Source organism: Balaenoptera borealis (genome assembly GCF_965194805.1).
Source record: "Balaenoptera borealis genome assembly, chromosome: 6".
Classification (NCBI taxonomy): Eukaryota; Metazoa; Chordata; class Mammalia; order Artiodactyla; family Balaenopteridae; genus Balaenoptera; species Balaenoptera borealis.
This window is the reverse complement of record NC_138863.1, coordinates 683017-702169: the sequence shown is the minus strand read 5'-3', so window position 1 is coordinate 702169 and position 19153 is coordinate 683017. Positions and strand designations below refer to the sequence as shown.

The 19153-nt window shown below is 49.3% G+C and overlaps 2 protein-coding genes across 22 annotated transcripts in view; one reads left to right on the top strand and one right to left on the bottom strand.

The window, feature by feature from the left end:
* Positions 1 to 19153, top strand: part of SNED1 (sushi, nidogen and EGF like domains 1) — an 89161-nt gene that overhangs the window by 39006 nt on the left and 31002 nt on the right. For 14 of the 21 annotated variants that reach the window (XR_014246024.1, XR_014246025.1, XR_014246026.1 and 11 more), the window contains exons 7-16: positions 1296 to 1409; positions 1501 to 1614; positions 9601 to 9726; positions 9894 to 9998; positions 10255 to 10368; positions 10858 to 10974; positions 12274 to 12390; positions 12600 to 12716; positions 12902 to 13015; positions 13270 to 13443. Coding sequence is in view for 17 of the 21 variants with exons in the window: in XM_082396941.1 (XP_082253067.1) it covers positions 1296 to 1409; positions 1501 to 1614; positions 9601 to 9726; positions 9894 to 9998; positions 10255 to 10368; positions 10858 to 10974; positions 12274 to 12390; positions 12600 to 12716; positions 12902 to 13015; positions 13270 to 13443 (1212 nt within the window). In the remaining 4 variants the exon portion in view is untranslated. The remainder of the gene's footprint in view (positions 1 to 1295; positions 1410 to 1500; positions 1615 to 9600; positions 9727 to 9893; positions 9999 to 10254; positions 10369 to 10857; positions 10975 to 12273; positions 12391 to 12599; positions 12717 to 12901; positions 13016 to 13269; positions 13444 to 19153) is intronic. The other 7 variants (XM_082396936.1, XM_082396948.1, XM_082396939.1 and 4 more) reach the window with 5 other exon arrangements.
* The window catches only part of MTERF4 (mitochondrial transcription termination factor 4), a 49540-nt gene continuing 38292 nt past the window's right edge, over positions 7906 to 19153 (bottom strand). Inside the window, exon 5 of the mRNA XM_082396974.1 lies at positions 7906 to 8622. The gene's annotated coding sequence lies outside the window, so the exon portion shown is untranslated. The remainder of the gene's footprint in view (positions 8623 to 19153) is intronic.

Sequence of the window (19153 nt, the reverse complement as noted above, 5' to 3'; positions counted from 1 at the left end):
GCCCCTTAAAATCAAAGCACGATGACCCCTGATCCCCATCTGGCTCGGCCAGATGCACTGTTCCCTACATACGCCTACTGATGTGTAACTGTTATTTAGAAAAACATAGCACATAGTTAAATCGAGTGTGTACAAGTAACAACCGCACCAATGTCTCAATCTAGAAAAACCATTTCAAATGGAGACTTGTGGCCACAGGGAATGTTTTAAAGTCCTTAACTCTGGTGTGTATACACGTGTCCGGGCCGGGTGGGACCCTGGGAGGCCTTGGGGCCGGAGCCTTGGCCTCCGCATGGCCACCGCGGCAACACCCATGGGTACCAGCCCCCGGTCCCCCATGAGGCTCTCTGGTCTCAGGACCCACCTCGGCCCCCAGAGCCCATGACAGCAGGGGTGCCGGGCAGAGTCCAGCAGGGACGTGGGTACCGCTCGGCCCAAGTCTCCCCTCCCCCACCCGTGCCCAGCCCTGCCCTCTGGTGGAGTCAGGGTCCCAGAGACGGGGGTCACTGTGTGCCGTCAGCCACCAAAGCACCTCCACACCTCCCAGGGTTCAGGCCTCCTTCCTCCCACTGCCCCCCACCCTGACTCCAGGGTGGGTCGCCCGCTCTGGGGATCCCGTCTGGTTCCTGTATTGAGTCCTTTTTGGAATGAGCTGTCAGCAGGACAGGTGACATAGCTGGGGGAAGGCAGTGTCCCCCCCACCTGCTGCCAGCAGCCACCAGGTGAGGCCAGCATCCTGGGTGAGGGGCAGGCCAGAGCGCCGACAAAGGCAGGCTCCCGCCTGCTCACTCCCACTCTGACTGGGGGCCGAGGGCCTTTGCAGGACTGTCCTTGCAGCAAGAAGCCTCGCCCACCTCAGAACCTCACCCCAGGACTACTCAGGCCCCTCCTGCACCCCCTCAGGGCTCCATCACAGGCTGTGTCCCCCGCCCAGCTGGGAGGAATCTCTCAGCCCCAGAGCCCTGTCCTGTGATGACAGCTCTGTCACAGTCATCTGAGCAGGGGAACTGCGCAGGAGGGCGGGAGCTGGGTCCCGTTCACCCCCATGTCCCCCGCCAGGCACAGGCACACCCTCCCTCCTCCCCAGGTCTGCTGAAATAAACCCAATTCAGACAAGCTTTCAGTGCCGGTGGGCTGGGACTGCCCTGGTCCCCCAGGGCCCGATGCCCTCCAGAGACGGCCAGATCCACCTGTGCTGCAGCCCGAGATGTCGAATGGGGCATGGGGCTCAGCGGGAGCCCCTGGGGCCACCACAGCCGGGGATCCAATGGCCTTCCACCCCTTTGTGCTTGTAGCACAGTCTCCATGTGACGCCAGAGAGTGTGAGAACGGCGGCTGGTGCCAGGCGGAGGGCGGCTCGGCGGTGTGCGTGTGCGCAGCCGGCTACACGGGTGCAGCCTGCGAGACGGGTGAGTGTGCCCTCGGGTGGGAGCAGGGGCGCAGGGTGCCAGGTGGTCAAAGGCTGGCACAGAGCCGAGCACCCACCTCTGCCACCCCCAGATGTGGACGAGTGCGGCTCTGACCCCTGCCTGAACGGAGGGTCGTGTGTCGACCTGGTGGGGAATTTCACCTGCCTTTGTTCAGAGCCCTTCGAGGGACCTCGCTGCGAGACAGGTAACGGCCACGTGCCCGAAGCCCCCCACCGGTGACAGCAGTCAGCTGCCCCCTTTCCCTCTCGGGGGTGGGGAGGTCTGGTCTGAGCTCTGCCGTCCACATGCTGGGTAAGGCTGAGCGAATCTGTTGCCCTCTCTGGGCCTGGTCTCCATCTGGAAAATGCAGGCATGGGTGACCACACTCCCAAGGCCCCTCTCCCGACTCAGGAGATTCTTGGCTGTTTAACGTCCCTCCTTCCTACCCCAGACCCTTCGCCGTGCTAGGGAACAAGCCGTGGGTGTCAGAAAGAAAGCTGATCTCTCCTACAAGTGATGAAGCCTGCTAGCTTCTGTTCTATTGCATACTGTTTTAAACGCTGGTTAGGACTCGGTAGGTCAGTTAAAAGACCCACAGAGTCAATTCGGGGCTTTAGCACCTGACATCGCCTTACCTCCCACGGCTTTGGTCCCCGAGCCGACAAAAGCTGTGCTTGCATCTCCCCAGTTGGGGCGGGGGGGGCGCTCAAGACAAACTCATCGGATTTGCTCCGAGTCTCAAAACCTAAGAAGGAAATTAGGTTCTACCCATAAGTAAGACGCGGATGGACGCTGTGCCCTCCGTTGGCCTTTGGTCGGATGGCCACACGCAGGGCGGGCTGTGTCCTGAGGCGATGGTGAGGCTTCGCGGTGCAGAGGGCAGGAGGGTGGCAACCTCACCTGTTGCCTGAAATCATCGTGATGTGTCACATGATTGCCTAGATTGTTATCTAAGTATCAGTGTATTTAACTAAACTCATGTCAGAAAACAGATAAGTGATTTAAAAAGATTTTGCAAAGAAACCATGTTTTGTACGAAGAATAATGCAAATGAAAGCAAACAATAAGAAACAACTGACTTGTCTACCCCAATACAAGCCCATTAGCCACATTACACATACAGCAGGAAGCTGGCCAAAAGTTGGAGATGATAAAAAAGAGTATCTAGCCTTCTGTTTATGGACCACAAGGATTACCTGCTCTGGGAACCTTCCCTCTCACCGTCAACAACGAGAAAACCAGACAAAATATATGAAACAACTGTTTTCAGCCGTTGGACGGCAGAAAGCAGAGGGCTGTCATCCCTGAGAGAAGGGAGTGAAGTGGGGTGAGCCCTACAAGTGCCCCAAGGCTGCCTCGGAGCCGTTTCCAGGCCACCGGGCCGGGCCGGGGCCGGGGAGGGATCCACACTCCAGCAGCTCCTCTGAGTCTCTGGGTCAAGGAGACAGAGATTCAAATTCAGTGGCTGGAATTTGGGGGGATAATACCAGCAAGGACAGAGCTACTGAGAGGGGAAGGGGGTAAGGGGAGAGAGCACGAGATCGGCTCTGGAGATCTGCAGGGGGACCCCTTGAATGTGGGTCGGGTGAAATCTACTGGGCTGGGGAAGAACCACTGGGAGTGGTGAGTCAGACAATTCCTGGAACTCAAAGCCGCCTGCCTACCAGCCAGAGTGGAGTGAGCTCTTCATACCCAGGGCCAATGCTGAGTAGAGTCCCCAGTGGTATCACCTTAGTAGTGGGGATAAATAAATGCTAAGCTAATGGCTAATCTGATCGATCTGCCCCAAGAAATCTTAAAAGAAAGTTTGAAAGGATCAAACTGAGCCCAAGTAATTTAACTGTATGCCAGAATAAAATCCTGCACTCTTTAAAGGAATAATAACAGAATCCAGGACCCCAAAATACCCAACCAAAAGTTATTAGGCATACAAAGGATTGAGAATATATGACCCACAGCCAGAAGTCAAATAGATCAATAGAAACAGTGGCCAGAGATGACAGAATCAGCAAGTACAAATGTTCAGTTGTCCATCATGAACATGCACCATATGTTCAAGACTGTTGAGGGAAAAAGACATAATGAGAAGTAGAAGATATAAAAAAAGAAGCTTCTAGAGATGAAAAATATAATATCTGAATTTTAAAAATACACTGAACGCTGTTAACAGCAGGTTAAGACACCACAGAAGGAAAGATCCATGACCTTGAAGAGAGAAATGGAAGCAGTTCAACATGCAGCCCAGAGAGAATAAGATGAAAGGACAGCACCTGCTCAGGGGCCTGTGCATGGACGCCGTGCAGGCCGGCAGGTGTGTACTTGGAGGGCCGGAAACGAGGGAGGGGGCTGCAGGGGTACAGAAAAAGCATGTGAAGAAACAACAGCCAAACAGTTTCTAAGTCTGATGAAAATGAAAACCACATATCCAAGAAAAACATGAGGAAAACCGTATGAAGCCACATCATAATCCAATTGCTGAAAACCAATGACAGAGAAAATCTTAAAAGTAGCCAGAGAGAAAAGACAGACCGCACAGAGAAACCAGAATGTCCGCAGCCTCCTTGTCAGAGACAGTGCAGGCCGGAAGACAGTGGGACGGCACCCTCAAAGCATGAAAGAAAGAAGCTGTCAACCTAATGCTATATACCCAGCAAAACTCTTTCAAAAATTCAGGTGAAATAAAGATTTTTCAGGGCTTCCCTGGTGGCGCAGTGGTTGAGAATCTGCCTGCTAATGCAGGGGACACGGGTTCGAGCCCTGGTCTGGGAAGATCCCACATGCCGCGGAGCAACTAGGCCCGTGAGCCACAACTACTGAGCCTGCGCATCTGGAGCCTGTGCTCCGCAACAAGAGAGGCCGCGATAGTGAGAGGCCCACGCACCGCAATGAAGAGTGGCCCCCGCTTGCCACAACTAGAGAAAGCCCTCGCACAGAAACGAAGACCCAACACAGTCATAAATAAATAAATACTTTAAAAAAAAAAAAGATTTTTCAGACAGCAAAACAGAGAATTCATCACCAGCATATATGCATTACAAGAAATGTCTTTTCAACAGAAGAAAAATGGTCCCTGATGAAAATCTGGATCTACACAAAGGAATGAAGAGTTCTAGAAATGGTAAATATATGGGTAAAAATAAAAGACTTTTCTTCTTACTTGTTAATCTTTTTAAAGATATTTTTAAAACAAAGAAATAGCAACATATTTGGGGTTTACAATATAGATAGAAATAAAATGTATGACACCAATAGCTTAAAGCAGCCTGTGCAAGCTTTTTCTGTAAAGGGCCAGATAGTAATATTTTTTTTGGTTTTATGAGCCATGTGGTCACAGCTATTCAGCTCTACCAATGTAAGGCAAAAGCAGTGAGCCACAGACTGTGCATAAGTGAATGGGCATGGCCATGTTCCAATGATACTTCCTTTTTTTAAATGGGTGGCAGGCAAGATTTGGTCTTTGAGCCTTTGTTTATCAAATTCTGGCATAAGGGATAGAAAGGGAGAAATGGAAGTATAATATCGTAAGGTCCTGACATTATATACGAAGTGGTCTAATACTGTTTGAAGGTCTACTGTGATATGTTAAAGATATACATTGTAAGCCCTAGAGCAGCAAGTAAAAAAATAATAATAATGAGTTATAGCCAATAAACCAATCATGGAGATGAAATGGAATCCTAAAAATACTCAATACAGAAGGTATGAAAAGAAGAAAAAGGAAGATAAACTTACTGGCTGTAACTACCATTAAATATTCAAAGGCACAATTATAAAATACCAGATTTTAGCAGTGGAAAGGAATTCAGAATTCAGAGGATTTAATCCTTAAATAAATATTTAATGTTAACTGAGCAAATGAGTTATATTACTAGTTACCTCTAGTTAATAAATAAAAATAAAAGTGTGTAGGAAAATTTGAAAACTCTACAGTCATTGAAAAGAAAAAGGAATATATTTTTCTAACTCAAAATGAAAGCACAACTTTATATCTTTAAGAATAAATGAAGCCTAGTAGTTAAAGTTTAAATAAATTTTTAGTGGCATTTATGAAATTTTACATATGCTTTCTCACCTTGTGATTTCACATAAACAAATGTTTTGTTCACCCAGAAATAAAAAAAAGACGACGAAAAAGGAACAAAGAAGAAGTGGGACAAATAAAAAACAATAGCAAGGTGATGGGTTTAATCCAGTCATGTTGGCAATTACATTTAAATGTAAAAAAGGTTAAAACACAAATTAAAAGACAGAGATTGTCAAATCGAATTGAAAAGCAAGACCCAACCATATACTTTCTACAAGAAACCTGCTGCAAATAGGAAGACACAGATCATTTTAAAGTAGTGGGATGGGTCTCTCACACTGAGTGCAGCGACCAATCCTGGACCAAGTGCTGGGAGTAGCTCTGAGGACTCCGACGTAGCAGCGGGCGGGGTGGGGAGAAGCACAGGGGCGAGTCCTCATTACTTTCCTCTGGTGTCCCCCCCGACCCCGCCGCCTGGTCTCAGAGCAACCCTGAAACCAGAAGTGAGCGTTGACAGAGAAGCAGGACCCACAGAGGCAGCAGTGGGGGAACCTTCCTCTCCAGCTGGGGGAATTCTGGGCTGCACAAGGGCCGGCGGGCAAACTCCTGCTGTTTTTCCCTTTCTCTGTCCTCCAGCCACGTGACCCCAGACAGGAGTGCAGTCACAGGAAGTAAGTAGCAGAGTGGGGCCACTAAGCCCAGATTTCATGCCAGAGGACCAAAAGCATAGCCCCAGAGGACGAGATGTGCTGGGTAGGGCGTGGAGGGGGTCTGGGGCGGCAGCCCCTCATGTTCTTTCTGAGCTCCTGGGCTCCCTCAGGTTGCGCATGTGTAATCTGATAAGCAAAAGACAAACAACTCAGCGGAAACAATGGCAACGAATGTAAGCAGGGAAGTCACACACAGAGAGAAAGGAACACCCATGAACAAGTGAAAAGAAGCTCAGTCTCACTAATCAAGAAACTACAAATTAAATAAAAAATCTAATTTCAGGTTTTGCCCATTAGATTGGTAAAAGTTTTAAGAGTTGACGGTATCTGGAACTGGAAAGGCTGTGGGAAAATGAGTGCTCCCATTCTCCCTGGGGAGTATTGATTATATTTTGCTTGAAATTTTTAATAATTTTTTTTGCAATTGTTCATATGTATTACATTTACAGTTAATTTTTAAACAATAAAATGATGGATACAAAAAAATTAAAAACGATACCATTTATTAAAAGACTTAGGTATAAATGTAATAAAGCATTTTCAAGATTTAAATACTGAAAACTACAAAATGCTGATGAAAGAAATCAAAGAAGCTCTCGGTACATAGAGAGACACTATGTTCATGGATTAGAAGACTTAACATAGCAAATATGTCAGTTCTCCCCAGACTGACCTGTAGATTTAACATGATTCCAATCAAAATCTCAGCAGGGTTTTTGGTAGCTGCACACAAGCTGATTCTATAATTTATATGGAAAGGCAAAGGAATTAAGATAGCCAAAACAATTTCGAAAAAGAAGAATACATTTTAAGGAATCACACTACCTGGTATTAAGACTTATTATAAAGCTACAGTGATCAAGATTGTGTGGTATCGGCAAAGGGATTGACACACCAGTCAACAGAGGAAAGAGGATCCAGAAACAGACGCACACAAATATGGGTATTATTTTTTGAAAAGGTATAAAAGAGATTCAGCAGAAAAAGGATGATCTTTTCAACAAATGATGTTGGAACAATTAGACATCCTTATGTAGAAAATGAACTTCAACCTAAACATATCTTATACAAAGATTAACTCAAAATGAATCATAGACCTGAACAGAAAACAGAAAACTATAACGTTTTTAGAAGAAAACTAAAGATTTTTAGATAGAAAAATCTTTGTGACTCATGGTTAAGCAAAGAGTTCTGAGACAAGACCGCAAAAGCATGCTCTATCAAAGAAAAAATAGATAAATTGGACTTCATCAAAACTGAAAACTTTTCCTCTGTGAAAGACATGGTTAAGAGAATGAAAAGACAAGCTAAAGACTGGGAGAGGAACTTCCCTGGTGGTGCAGTGGTTAGGACTCGGTGCTCCCAAAGCAGAGGGCCCAGGTTCGATCCCTGGTCTGGGAACTAGATCCCACATGCATGCCACAACTAAGAAGTCCACATGCCACAACTAAAGATCCTGCATGCCTCAACTAAGACCCGGGGCAGCCTAAATAAATAAATAATTTTTAAAAAAACTCGGACACTTAACCAAAAAGGATACACAGAAGGCAAATAAACAGATGAACAAATCTGTTGTTGTCGTTAACCATTGGTGAAACACAAATTAAAGCCACAATGAGGGGCTTCCCTGGTGGCGCAGTGGTTGAGAATCTGCCTGCCAATGCAGGGGACATGGGTTCAAGCCCTGGTCTGGGAAGATCCCACATGCCGCGGAGCAACTAGGCCCGTGAGCCACAACTACTGAGCCTGCACGTCTGGAGCCTGTGCTCCACAACAAGAGAGGCCGCGATAGTGAGAGGCCCGCACACCGCGATGAAGAGTGGCCCCCGCTTGCCGCAACTAGAGAAAGCCCTCGCACAGAAACGAAGACCCAACACAGCCAAAAATATTAATTAATTAATTAATTAATTTTTTTTTTTTTTTTTAAAGCCACAATGAGATGCCACTGCAAGCCTATGATAATTGCTAAAATAAAAGACACTGACCTGGTAAGGGTACAGAACAATGGGAACTCTCACCTATTTTTGGTGGGAATGCCAAACGGTTTGGCCACTCTGAAACAGTTTGATAGTTTTTTATAAAGTTAAACATACACTTATAATATGACCCAGCAATCGCACTCCTAGTTATTAACCCTAAACAAATGAAAACTTACGTCACACAGAACTCTGTACAGGAATGTCTGTAGCATGTCTATAGCCACCAAAAACCGGGAACCCAAACGTCCTTCCCTGGGTGAACGGACACATGAACTGTGGTACCTATCGACGTGGAACACAACTCGGTCATAAAAAGGACTAATTACTGATGCTTATAACACCTGAGACAGTCCTGGAGGCATGACGCTGAGTGAAAGAAGCCAGTCTCAAAAGAGTACAGGTTGTTTGGTTCCACTTCTCTGGCATCCTTGAAAGGACAAAACTGCAGTGATGAACAGATCAGTAGTTCTAGGGGTTCAGGAGGGAGGGAATCTGTGACCCTGCAGAGAGAAAACAAAGAGGTCTTTGGGATGACGGAATGTCCCATATCCTGTCCTGTATCCATATACACACATCTATACATGTGATTAAATTCTTAGGCGTGTCCCTCAGACACAAGTCATTTTACTGTATATTAATTTCAAAGATAAATTCTGAAAAAACATGAGGAAATTGAACATTTAAAAACAAAAAGACTGACAAGGCAAACACGAATCAGGAGAAGCTGGAGAGGCTGTATTCATATCATTCAGATTAAACTTTCGAGTAGGAAAGCAGCCAGACATGAAGAGGGACCTTTTATAATGACCACGGGCCAGTTCATCAGAAAGACATAATAACTCTAAGTATGCAACACCTAGTAACACAAATCGAAATACCCAAAGCAACAGCTGGCAGAACTACAAGGGGAAACGGATCCCCAGTCACTGGCGGGGGTTTCAGCGGAACTCCTATCTCAGTGGCTCAGAGCATGCAAGCGTGGGGACCAGCAAGGATACAGGGACCGGGCAGCGCTGCCAGCCGAGCCGGCCCGACTGACGTTCACGGACACCCACGTTCCTTCCAGGACTCGCGGAGCCTTAGCTATGACAGACCATTCCTGTCGGCCATAAAATAAGGCTCAATAAATTGAAAAGGACTGTGTTCCCTGACCACAGCAAAATTAAACTAGAAATCGGCAGCAGAAAGATACCTTAAAGTTAAAAATCCCCAATATTTAACTAACAGAGATGCTTGGGCGGAAATGTCTGGAGGCTGTGGCCTCAGCTGGGCCCTTTGGTGCACACCGTGGGGCCCCCTCCTCACTCGGGCTTCTCATTCTGCTCCAGAGAAGGGGCTCGGGGACCGAGGGGCCGCTAGAGATCAGTTTCCGGGCGCTCGGCGCTAAGGACAGAGGTCAAGGCAGCTCCTCTCCGGCCCGAGGCCCCATCCTCGCCGTGCTCTCTGCGCGGCCTCAGTGACCGCCGTCTTTCTTGCAGGAAGCCACCCGGTGCCCGACGCCTGCCTCTCGGCCCCTTGCCAGAACGGGGGCACCTGTGTGGATGCGGACCAGGGCTACGTGTGCGAATGCCCCGAAGGCTTCATGGGCCTTGAATGCAGGGAGAGTGCGTGTGGGCCGGGCTGCCGGGGCCCCCGTGGGATGTGCACGCAAACCCCCATGAGAGAGGCCGTGGGGAGCGGGGAGAGGGGCTGCGCGGCAGGGTTTACGGGACGGTGGTCAGGAGAGGGCACCCCGACATTGGCGGCTCCTCCCTCCCTCCCTCCGTGGCAGGAACCCCCAACAACTGTGAGTGCCGCAATGGTGGCAGGTGCCTGGGGGCTAACACCACCCTCTGCCAGTGCCCTCCGGGCTTCTTTGGGCTCCTCTGCGAATTTGGTAGGTGCCCAGGGCTGGGATGGGGGCGCCCTTCCTGCCTGGACCCTGAGAATCCCCACAGCCACCGTGTAAGTGGTGGCTTGGGCCTGGGCCCGGACCCGCATGGCGGGTGGGGTGGTGGGGAGGCCACAAGGGTGCCCGAACCTGGTCACCCTGGCAGGGTCACTGGGCCTCGGGCAGCTCGGTCCTTCTCAAGGACACACGGTCTCCAGGGAGACACGCGGGGACGTGAGACGGGCTCTCCCCTTCCCCGCAGAAGTCACGGCCATGCCCTGCAACATGAACACGCAGTGCCCCGACGGCGGCTACTGCATGGAGTACGGCGGGAGCTACCTGTGCGTCTGCCACACCGACCACAACGTCAGCCACTGTGAGTGGGGTGGGTGCGGGCGCCAGCCTGCGAGGCCGGGCTCCGCCCAGAAGCTGGGGTGGGGGGTGGGCGAGAAAGCAGTGGGCGCAGCAGGAGGGGGCCCCCGAGGGGACCTGGGGGCGGACGGCCTGGCCGTGTGCACGTGCCGCGCCGCGCCTTCCTGAGCCCCGCGCTTAGCTGCTAGAACACTAACGTGCACCTGACAAGCACCTGCGGAGAAACAGGTTCACCCCGCGTATCTGTTAGTGCGCGGATGACCAGTGACTTAGGTAGTGAGTGACCACACGTGATGGTGGTGCTGGTGGTGACGGTACCAAGACCCTCGTGGACCACAGCTCAGTCCCAGCTCACGTAAGAGCGAGGGTGAACTCTGGAAAAATCAGAAATACAAGAAATTCCAGGGTGGGCCTTAGAGCCCAGCGTGAGGAATCAAGACCCTGACCTCAGTTCCAGCCAGGACCTCAGGGTGATCGCCGTCTGTCCCCGCAGCGCTGCCGTCCCCCTGTGACTCGGACCCCTGCTTCAACGGAGGCTCCTGTGACGCCCACGATGACTCCTACACGTGCGAGTGCCCGCGGGGCTTCCACGGCCGGCACTGCGAGAAAGGTGGGGCGCGGCGGCGGCACTCCAGGGGCGGGGGGCTGGCGGGGCCCCGGCTGCCCCGGCCGCCTCCCGCTCATCACAGCGCTTTCCTCACGACGGGCTTCCTTTCCTGCTCAGTGTTTTTCCAAGTGGCTTTTAGAATCACTGATTTTTAAAAAATTCATTAGGACTTTGTTAAATTGAGCGCAATTGGAGAATGTCAACATTTTACGACGTTCAGCCACTTGAGAGCGCGAGTGCTCTTCTGTAAAGACACCGCAGGCGTCACTGTGCTCGTCAGCGCCCACCCAGGGCCGTCTCTCCCACGCAGTTTGAAGCAACGCTCAGAGCTCTTTTCAGTGACCCAGGCGTCCCCTTGGTCAGAGCCCAGGGTGCGGCCCCCCGACCCCGTGTGGCCAGGCCCATTCTCCTGGGCTCGGCACCCAGGCCACGTCCAGCCTTGCAGCCCTCCCACTGCCCTCACTTGCCCGGAGAGCTGAAACCTGGACCTTTACCTGCAAGCCTCTGCCACTCCCACGGTGGCCCTGAGGGCAGGTCCCCGGCGCTCTGACCACGGAGCCCCTGCGGCCTCCCCCACCCCTGTAGCAGGAGGAGGGCTTTCCAGAAAGTGGCCTGATCCTCTGCAAGTACCGCTGAGGTCCGTCACCCTCGGCAAAGGCATCCCAGAGAGTGGACACGGAGGGACATGGGGTGGGGCGGCCGGAACTTGGACCGGCAGCCTGTGAGGCCCCACAGGGTGCAGGGGGAGAAGAGGCCCCCTGAGCCTGGGGGCAGGCCCCCTCCTGCCTCACGATCCCCCCAAGAGCGTCGAGGAGGCCAAGTGTCTAAACTCCTGGCTGGGCTGTGAAGGTGCGGCTCCTCCAGCTCGGGCGGGTGGCCGGGGCCCCGCATGTCCAAGGAAGTGCCGCCAGTAAAGGTACAGAAAACAGGAAAATCAGAACGGAGCCACAGCGGGGCTCCCGGCCCGGTCCGTGGATGTCAGCTCCCCACCGCGCAGGAAGGCGGGTGCAGCGCTGGCCGCACTGTGGGGCCAGCTCTCCCGGCTCTCCAGCGGAGCCTGGGGCAGGGAAGAGAGGACGGACGGGCGGGCTGAGGGCCCCCGAGGCTGAGGGGCCGCACGTCGCTGGCTCGGCCCCTGCTGCAGCTGGGCCTCGGGCTCCGCCGAGAGGCAGGCCTGGGCGCACGGGGCCCAGCGGTGCCTGAGGACGGAGAAGGCTCGAGCGGGGCGTCATGGGCACTGCGGGGCCGGGAAGCTGGCCCCGATTTACCCGCCTCTCTGTCTCTGTCTGTCCCTCCTCGCAGCCCGGCCGCGCCTGTGCAGCTCGGGGCCCTGCAGGAACGGCGGCACGTGCAAGGAAGCGGGCGGCGAGTACCACTGCGACTGCCCCTACCGCTTCACCGGAAGGCACTGTGAGATCGGTGCGGCCCCAGCCGGTGGGGATCAGCCTGTAGAGAGTGGGGAGGAGCCAGGCCCCGACCCAGGGCCCCCGGCCCCGCCACCGTGCGTCTGCTTGTCAGGAGCGTCCCCCCCGAGGCCCCAGCTCTGGGATGTCGAGGGATCAGGGAAGGGGCAGGGGTGGTGGACGCGTGACCCCCGCCCCCGCCCGATGGGTGCCTCCTGCTTCCAGGGAAGCCAGACTCATGCGCCTCTGGCCCCTGTCACAACGGCGGCACCTGCTTCCACTACATCGGCAAATACAAGTGCGACTGTCCCCCAGGCTTCTCGGGACGGCACTGCGAGATAGGTAAGGGGGGCGGAGGCCAGCGGGCCAGGGCGCAGACAAGAAAACAGGCCCGGTGGGCAGGGATGGCCCGACCACGGAGGTGCGGGAGGCGGAGCTGGGTCGAGAGACGGGACACTCCCCTGCAGCCCCGAGGCCTTTGGGGAGGACACAGTGGTGGGCGACAGGGACCCCCTGTGCCCTTGCAGCCCCCTCCCCCTGCTTCCGGAGCCCGTGCATGAATGGGGGTACCTGCGAGGCCCTGGGGACAGACTTCTCCTGCCGCTGTCAAGCAGGGTACACAGGACGCCGGTGCCAGGCAGGTGAGAGGGCCGGGGGTCCTCCGCTCCCTGAAGGGCAGAGCAGGGCCCAGCAGGGGGCCGAGGGGAGGGATGGGAAAGAAGGAAAGGAAACCTCTGAGAAGCCCATTCTGGAAGCCATGGCGCTTTCCCCCTGGGATGGGCTGTGTGGGGAGCGAGGGCCCCGGGCCGTGCAGCGCGGTGAGGCCAAGGGCAGAGCAGCAGGAGGGGCCAGCCGGCAGCCCGCGGTGCAGGACAGGGCTGCCGTGTCCTTGCAGAGGTGGACTGCGGCCCGCCCGAGGAGGTGACGCACGCCACCCTGCGCTTCAACGGCACCCGGCTGGGCTCGGTGGCCCTGTACTCGTGTGACCGAGGCTACAGCCCGAGCGCCTCCAACCACATCCGCGTCTGCCAGCCGCAGGGCATCTGGAGCGAGCCTCCCCAGTGCCACGGTGACCTGGGGGCCCTCTGGGGTGGGTGCGTGGGTGGGTGGGTGCGCAGGGCCAAGCCCTCCTCCCCTGGGCCGAGTGGAAGAGCACAGGGGCTGCGGTTCTGAGCCTGGCCTGCCCCTCCTCCCTTCGGTATCCTCTGTGCAAAGTGCGGCCAAAACCCTGTGGTGATGGTGGTGATGACCAGTGCCAGCTCCGCTCTGTACCCTTCTCTAAGGGCTTCCCTGTCCTCAGAGCGTCCCAGAGCACGGGGTCCAGCACCCACACGCCCGCTCTGCAGAGGAAGCCGCTGAGGCCAAGAGGGAGCCCAAAGGCAGAGCCCTGAAGAGGCAGAGCAGGGCTCAGGACTCACCTCCTGCCCCCAGCCCCACCCAGACCTGTGGAATCAGACCCTGCATTTGAACAAGGCCCCCACGAGCCCCCACAGCCATTTGAGGGCTGTTGCTCTAGACAGCGTTGCCTCCAGGGCCCTACAGTGTGCCAGGGTGCACGGCCTGCAGGCGAGGCCCCCCACCCACGCCCCTGGAGACAGGGGCGCCGCAGACATCACCACAGGCATGTTGCATTAAGCCAAAGCATCCCAGACTCTGTTCATCAGAAAATCTGTGTGATGGTAACACATTTTTCATGAAAGAAAGGTTTTTAAACAAAGTTGCTTAGGGACAGTGACAGCATCCAGAGATGGGAGGGGCACATAACACATTTCTGTCTCCCAAATGCCCTGCAAGGCCCAGTCGGACCTGGGCGGCCCTATCAGGTGAAGAGTTCCAGAAAACAGGTGGAGACCACCTGGCCTCAGCATCTTCCTTCACTCCTGTCCTTCCAAGCCCCCCAGGGCTGGTGGTTACTGTCTAGGAGGCCACGCCTGTCCCAGTGCCACTTCTCCTCAACATGCCATCAGATGAGGAGTGGGTACCACCAGGGAGCGTGAGCGCATAAGCCAAGATATCGAGACACCCACCAAGTACAGCCACCTCAGAAACAACAGTAAAGTCCAGACAACATATACTACTGGGGGTAGAAGTATAGAAGATAAATAATATAAAATAAGCATGACAAACATACAAAAGGAAACATGGCACTGACCCTAAAAAAAGAGGATCAATATATAATCTTTTAAAAGAAAGCAGAAATAAGAAGATTGAAAAACTATAATAGTTGAAGTAACAGACACAACTTACAAATGGATACAGACGAAGACTTAAGTTAATGAGTGGACAGATCGGTGTGCGGGGCTGTACGAGAAAGAAGCAGGGAAACACATAAATCAAGAGAAAACGTAGGCACTGAGGAGGGTAGAAGTGCTGACGTTGAGATGACAGGAATCCAAGAATGAGGAGGAAATGTTGGAGCAACTGTGGAGTAATTCCCAGAATTACTGGTGAATGACCAGAGGCTGAAAGGGCCTGCAGGACATCAAACAGGAGAAAAGGGAAACATTAGACACATTATAATAAAAGTTAAGAAAAACAGAAAAAAAAATCCTTAAAACATCCAGAGAGAAAAAAGGAACAAGAATCCACAAAGGAACAAGAATCAGATCGGCACCGGACTTCTCAACAGCGGACATCAGGAGTGAGATAATAAAATGGTATTTTTAACATACGGAGGTGATCCATTCAGTTAGGATGTAGACAGTTAGAAAATACCATCAGTCTCACTGTAACATCAAGGAAACACCGGAGAACCCATAAGATCATACCTTTTAACCTATCAGAGAGCTGAGGATGCAAAGAAGTTTTCTCACAAGGAAACACCAGGCCCAAACAATGCTATGGGTAAATTCCACCAAACTGCCAAGAAACAGCTTGTTGCAGCGTGATACAGGCTCTTCCAGGGAGTAGAAAAGAGTATGTGCCAACCCACTCTGTGAGGCCAGGACAACCTTAAACCAACACTAGATATGGACAGTTGGAGAAAGTAAAATTAGGGGTCCATTAAACATATGAACACAGATGCAGAAATTTGACAGTCTATAAAGACTATATACACCATTATCAAGTTGGGTTATTGCAAAAATAGTTTGATATTAGAAAAATCTGCTACAGTAACCAACTGAAGGAGAAAAATCATGTAAGAATCTCAAAGAATGCATAATAATCATTTGATAAAATTCATACCTATTCATGAAACAAATTCTTACCAAATAAGGAATAAAAAATACTTCCTCATCCAGATAAAAATAACATGATACACACACCCTTCTAGTACCATGTGGTGTAAAATAATATAGAACTTATTGGAAGGAAAACTTAGAAGAGAGAAATAGCAGCGCCCCCGTAGCCCCCACGTGTTCATTACCCCCACAGAGAGGGGTGCTTAGGCCAGGCATAGGCAGGCTGGACACACCGTCTGAAGCGCAACAGGTACACTCCACATATTTATAGAAGAAGGGCTACAGACTACATCAAGAGAGCTGTGGAACAGTGTGTTCCTGATCCTTGTTATACAGGGGAGGATCTGGAATTCAAAAGCTGTTCTTCTGTTGAACTGATGCAGACGTGCTGAGCTACCAACAGGAGGAAGGAAATTAGCTTCTGAGGCAGTTGTACTATACCTCTCCTCAAACCTAGAGTACACATTATCCTAAGTAGACAAACATTCCCCTTAAGATTCAGAACAAGACAAGGATGCCCATTATCACTAAGTCTAATCAATATTACACTGGCAGTACTAGTCCGTGCAATAAAGTAAGAAAAAGAAAAAGTCATGAAAACGCTAAAGGAGGAAGTAAAAATGTCAGTGTTTGCAGCTGATATTGTTGTCTTTAATCTACAGGAAAACTTCTAAAAGTGATAGGAAATGTAACATGTTTAGTAGATATAGGTTATTATAACAAAATTCATTGCATTTTTATTTATCAATAACAGACAATTATAAAATATAATTATAAAAAAGATGTGTAGAGAAAACCAATGAAACTAAAAGCTGATTCCTTGAAAAGGTCAATAAAAATAATAAACCTCTAGCTAGACTCATCAAGGAAAAAAAAAAAGAAAAATTAGCAATATCAGAATGAAAGAGGAGACATCAGTAAAGATCATACCAGCATTTAAAGGACAGGGAGATATTGTGAGCAACTTTAGGCCAATATATCTCAAAACTTAGAGAAAATGATGAATACTACTTTGAAAGACACAAATAACCACAACTGACACAAGAATAAATAGAAAATGTGAATAGCCCCATAGCTATGAAATAAATGTAAGTTGTAATTTAAAACTCTCCTGCAAAGAAAATGGCAAGACCAGACTGCCTCACCGAGTTCTATCCAACATTTAAGAAAGGAGTAATACTATATACGGAGCTCTTTCAGAAAATGTAGGAGGAAGGAACACTTCTCAACTCATTTTATGAGACCAGTAATGCCTTTATGCCAAAACCAGAGACATTACAAAAATGAAATTACAGACTAATATTTCTCATGAGCAAAGCACAAAAATCCTAATAAAATATTACTCAAATCAAACCCAGTCCTACATCAAAAGGATAATCCAACCTGAGCAAGAGGGACCCATCTCAAGAGTACAGGTTGGTTTAACATTTGAAAATTAATAAACGTAATTCACCATATTAGGAGATAAAGGAGGAAACCATATGATCATCTCAATAGATGCAGAAAAATCATTCGACAAAATTCAACTATTATTTTAAAAACTCTTAATAAACTAAGAGTAGAAAAAAAGGTCTTCAACCTGATAAAGGGCATCCATGAAAAAGTCAACAGCTAACAAAATACTTAATGGTGAAAGACTTCCTGCTATAATCAGTAATAAGGCAAAGGTGTCCCTTCCACCAGTTCCTTCCAACGTTGTCTTGGAGGTCCTAGACAGTGCCATAGACAAGAAAAGGGAGAAAAGGCATGTCTATTGGGCAAGAAGAAGTAAAGATGACACGATCGTGCACATAGAAAAAAATTCTAAGAGATTTTACAAAAGCTATAGAACTAATAAGTGAATTCAACTAGATCACAGGATACAGGGTCAATACACAGAACCAATTATATTTTCATATTCTAGCTGTGAAGACTTGGAAAATGAAGTGAAACAATATTATGTACAATAGCATCAAAAATGATAATTTCTATATGTGTGAAATGAATTATAGACATAAATGTAGAAGCTAAAACTATAAACTTCTGAAAGAAAGCATATGAGAAAATCTTCATGACAACTGGAATAAAATGGTTATGTACTCGGAAAAATATTACATTGTTTCCCCACTTCTCACCATACACAACAATTAATTCCAGATGGATTAAGGACTTAAATGGGTTTTTTTTTAAGTATATGATTTTGTGTAGAAAATGTAGGTAAATATCTTTTTGGCCTTGGGGTAGGGAAAGATTCCTTAAGCCACAGAAAGCACTAACTATAAAAGGAAAAAATGGACAACTAGACTAGCTAAAAATTAGGAATTTAAATTTATCAGCCTTAAGAAAGTCAAATGTAAGCTACAAACTGGGAGAAGATTATATATATGTAATATATATATTTTATATATATATATATATGTGTATATATATACATATATATATATGTGTGTGTGTGTGTATGTGTATATATATATATATATATATATATATATATATAAAATCAACCCAATAGGAAAATAGGTAAAAGACACGAGTAGGCATTTCATGGAAGAGGAGGTACATAAAGCCAATGAAAAGAAACATTCTCTTCATTAGTGATCAGCAAAATGCAAATCAAAAGTACAATGAGATACTTTCATTGGCAAAACTTCAGAAGTCTAAAAAGCCCAAATACTGGTGAGAATGTACAGCAACAGGATTTCTTATGAATTGCTGGAGGAAGTGTAAATTGGTAGAAGCACTTTGAAGACAATTTAGTAATTTGCCTGTCAAGTTGACCATTCATATAAACTGTGTCCTAGCAGTTCTACTTCTAGGTATAAGTCTAGGGAAAACTGACACATCTACACCAGGAGATGTGAAAGACACAGCTTTTTTTTTTTTTTTTTTTGCAAGAGCAAGAAGTCTAAATCCAACCCAAATTCCTACTAAACAAGAAAGGATAAAGTATGGTATAATCACACTGAGGAATATTATACAGCAGTAAAAAGGGCAACCCACGACAATGTGGAGACATTAATATAAATGTTGAGTGAGAAAAGAGTACGTATACCACAATGTCCTATTAATAAAGTTCATAAATAGCAAAATCAAAACCATATATTGTCTAAGGTATTCATAAAAAATTTTAAACTAATTTAAGGGGCACAGAGAAGATAGCACAGAAATTCAGGACACAAGGAGTTGGGAAGTGCCTGTAACCAGGGGAGCCGGCCAACGTTCTAGCTCCCAGGTTGGGCGCCGGCCCCCAGGTGTCATTATGTCATTACCATTTATTTACTTATTTATATGTTAAGCATTAAAAGTAAACTCTTCTAAATTGAACACTTTTAATTCAGGAGCACAACTCCCAGTTTTTAAAAAGCCTGCGGTGAGTATTTTAAGATGAAGGACTCACCCCCAAATGTATTGGTTCCATACGTGATTGTTATCGAATGAATTGGCAAGATTGGGCCTGTCCCCCGAGGGCCACTGAGGGCAGCCCCAGGCACTTCCCAGACGCCGCCCGGCCCGAGTGCCCAGGTCCAAGGCGTCCCTCTGCTCCGAGGCAGCCCTGCCCAGATTCTGGCCTCTCCAAGCACCTGGGGGAGGCCGCAGACCTCTGTCCAGACCCTCACA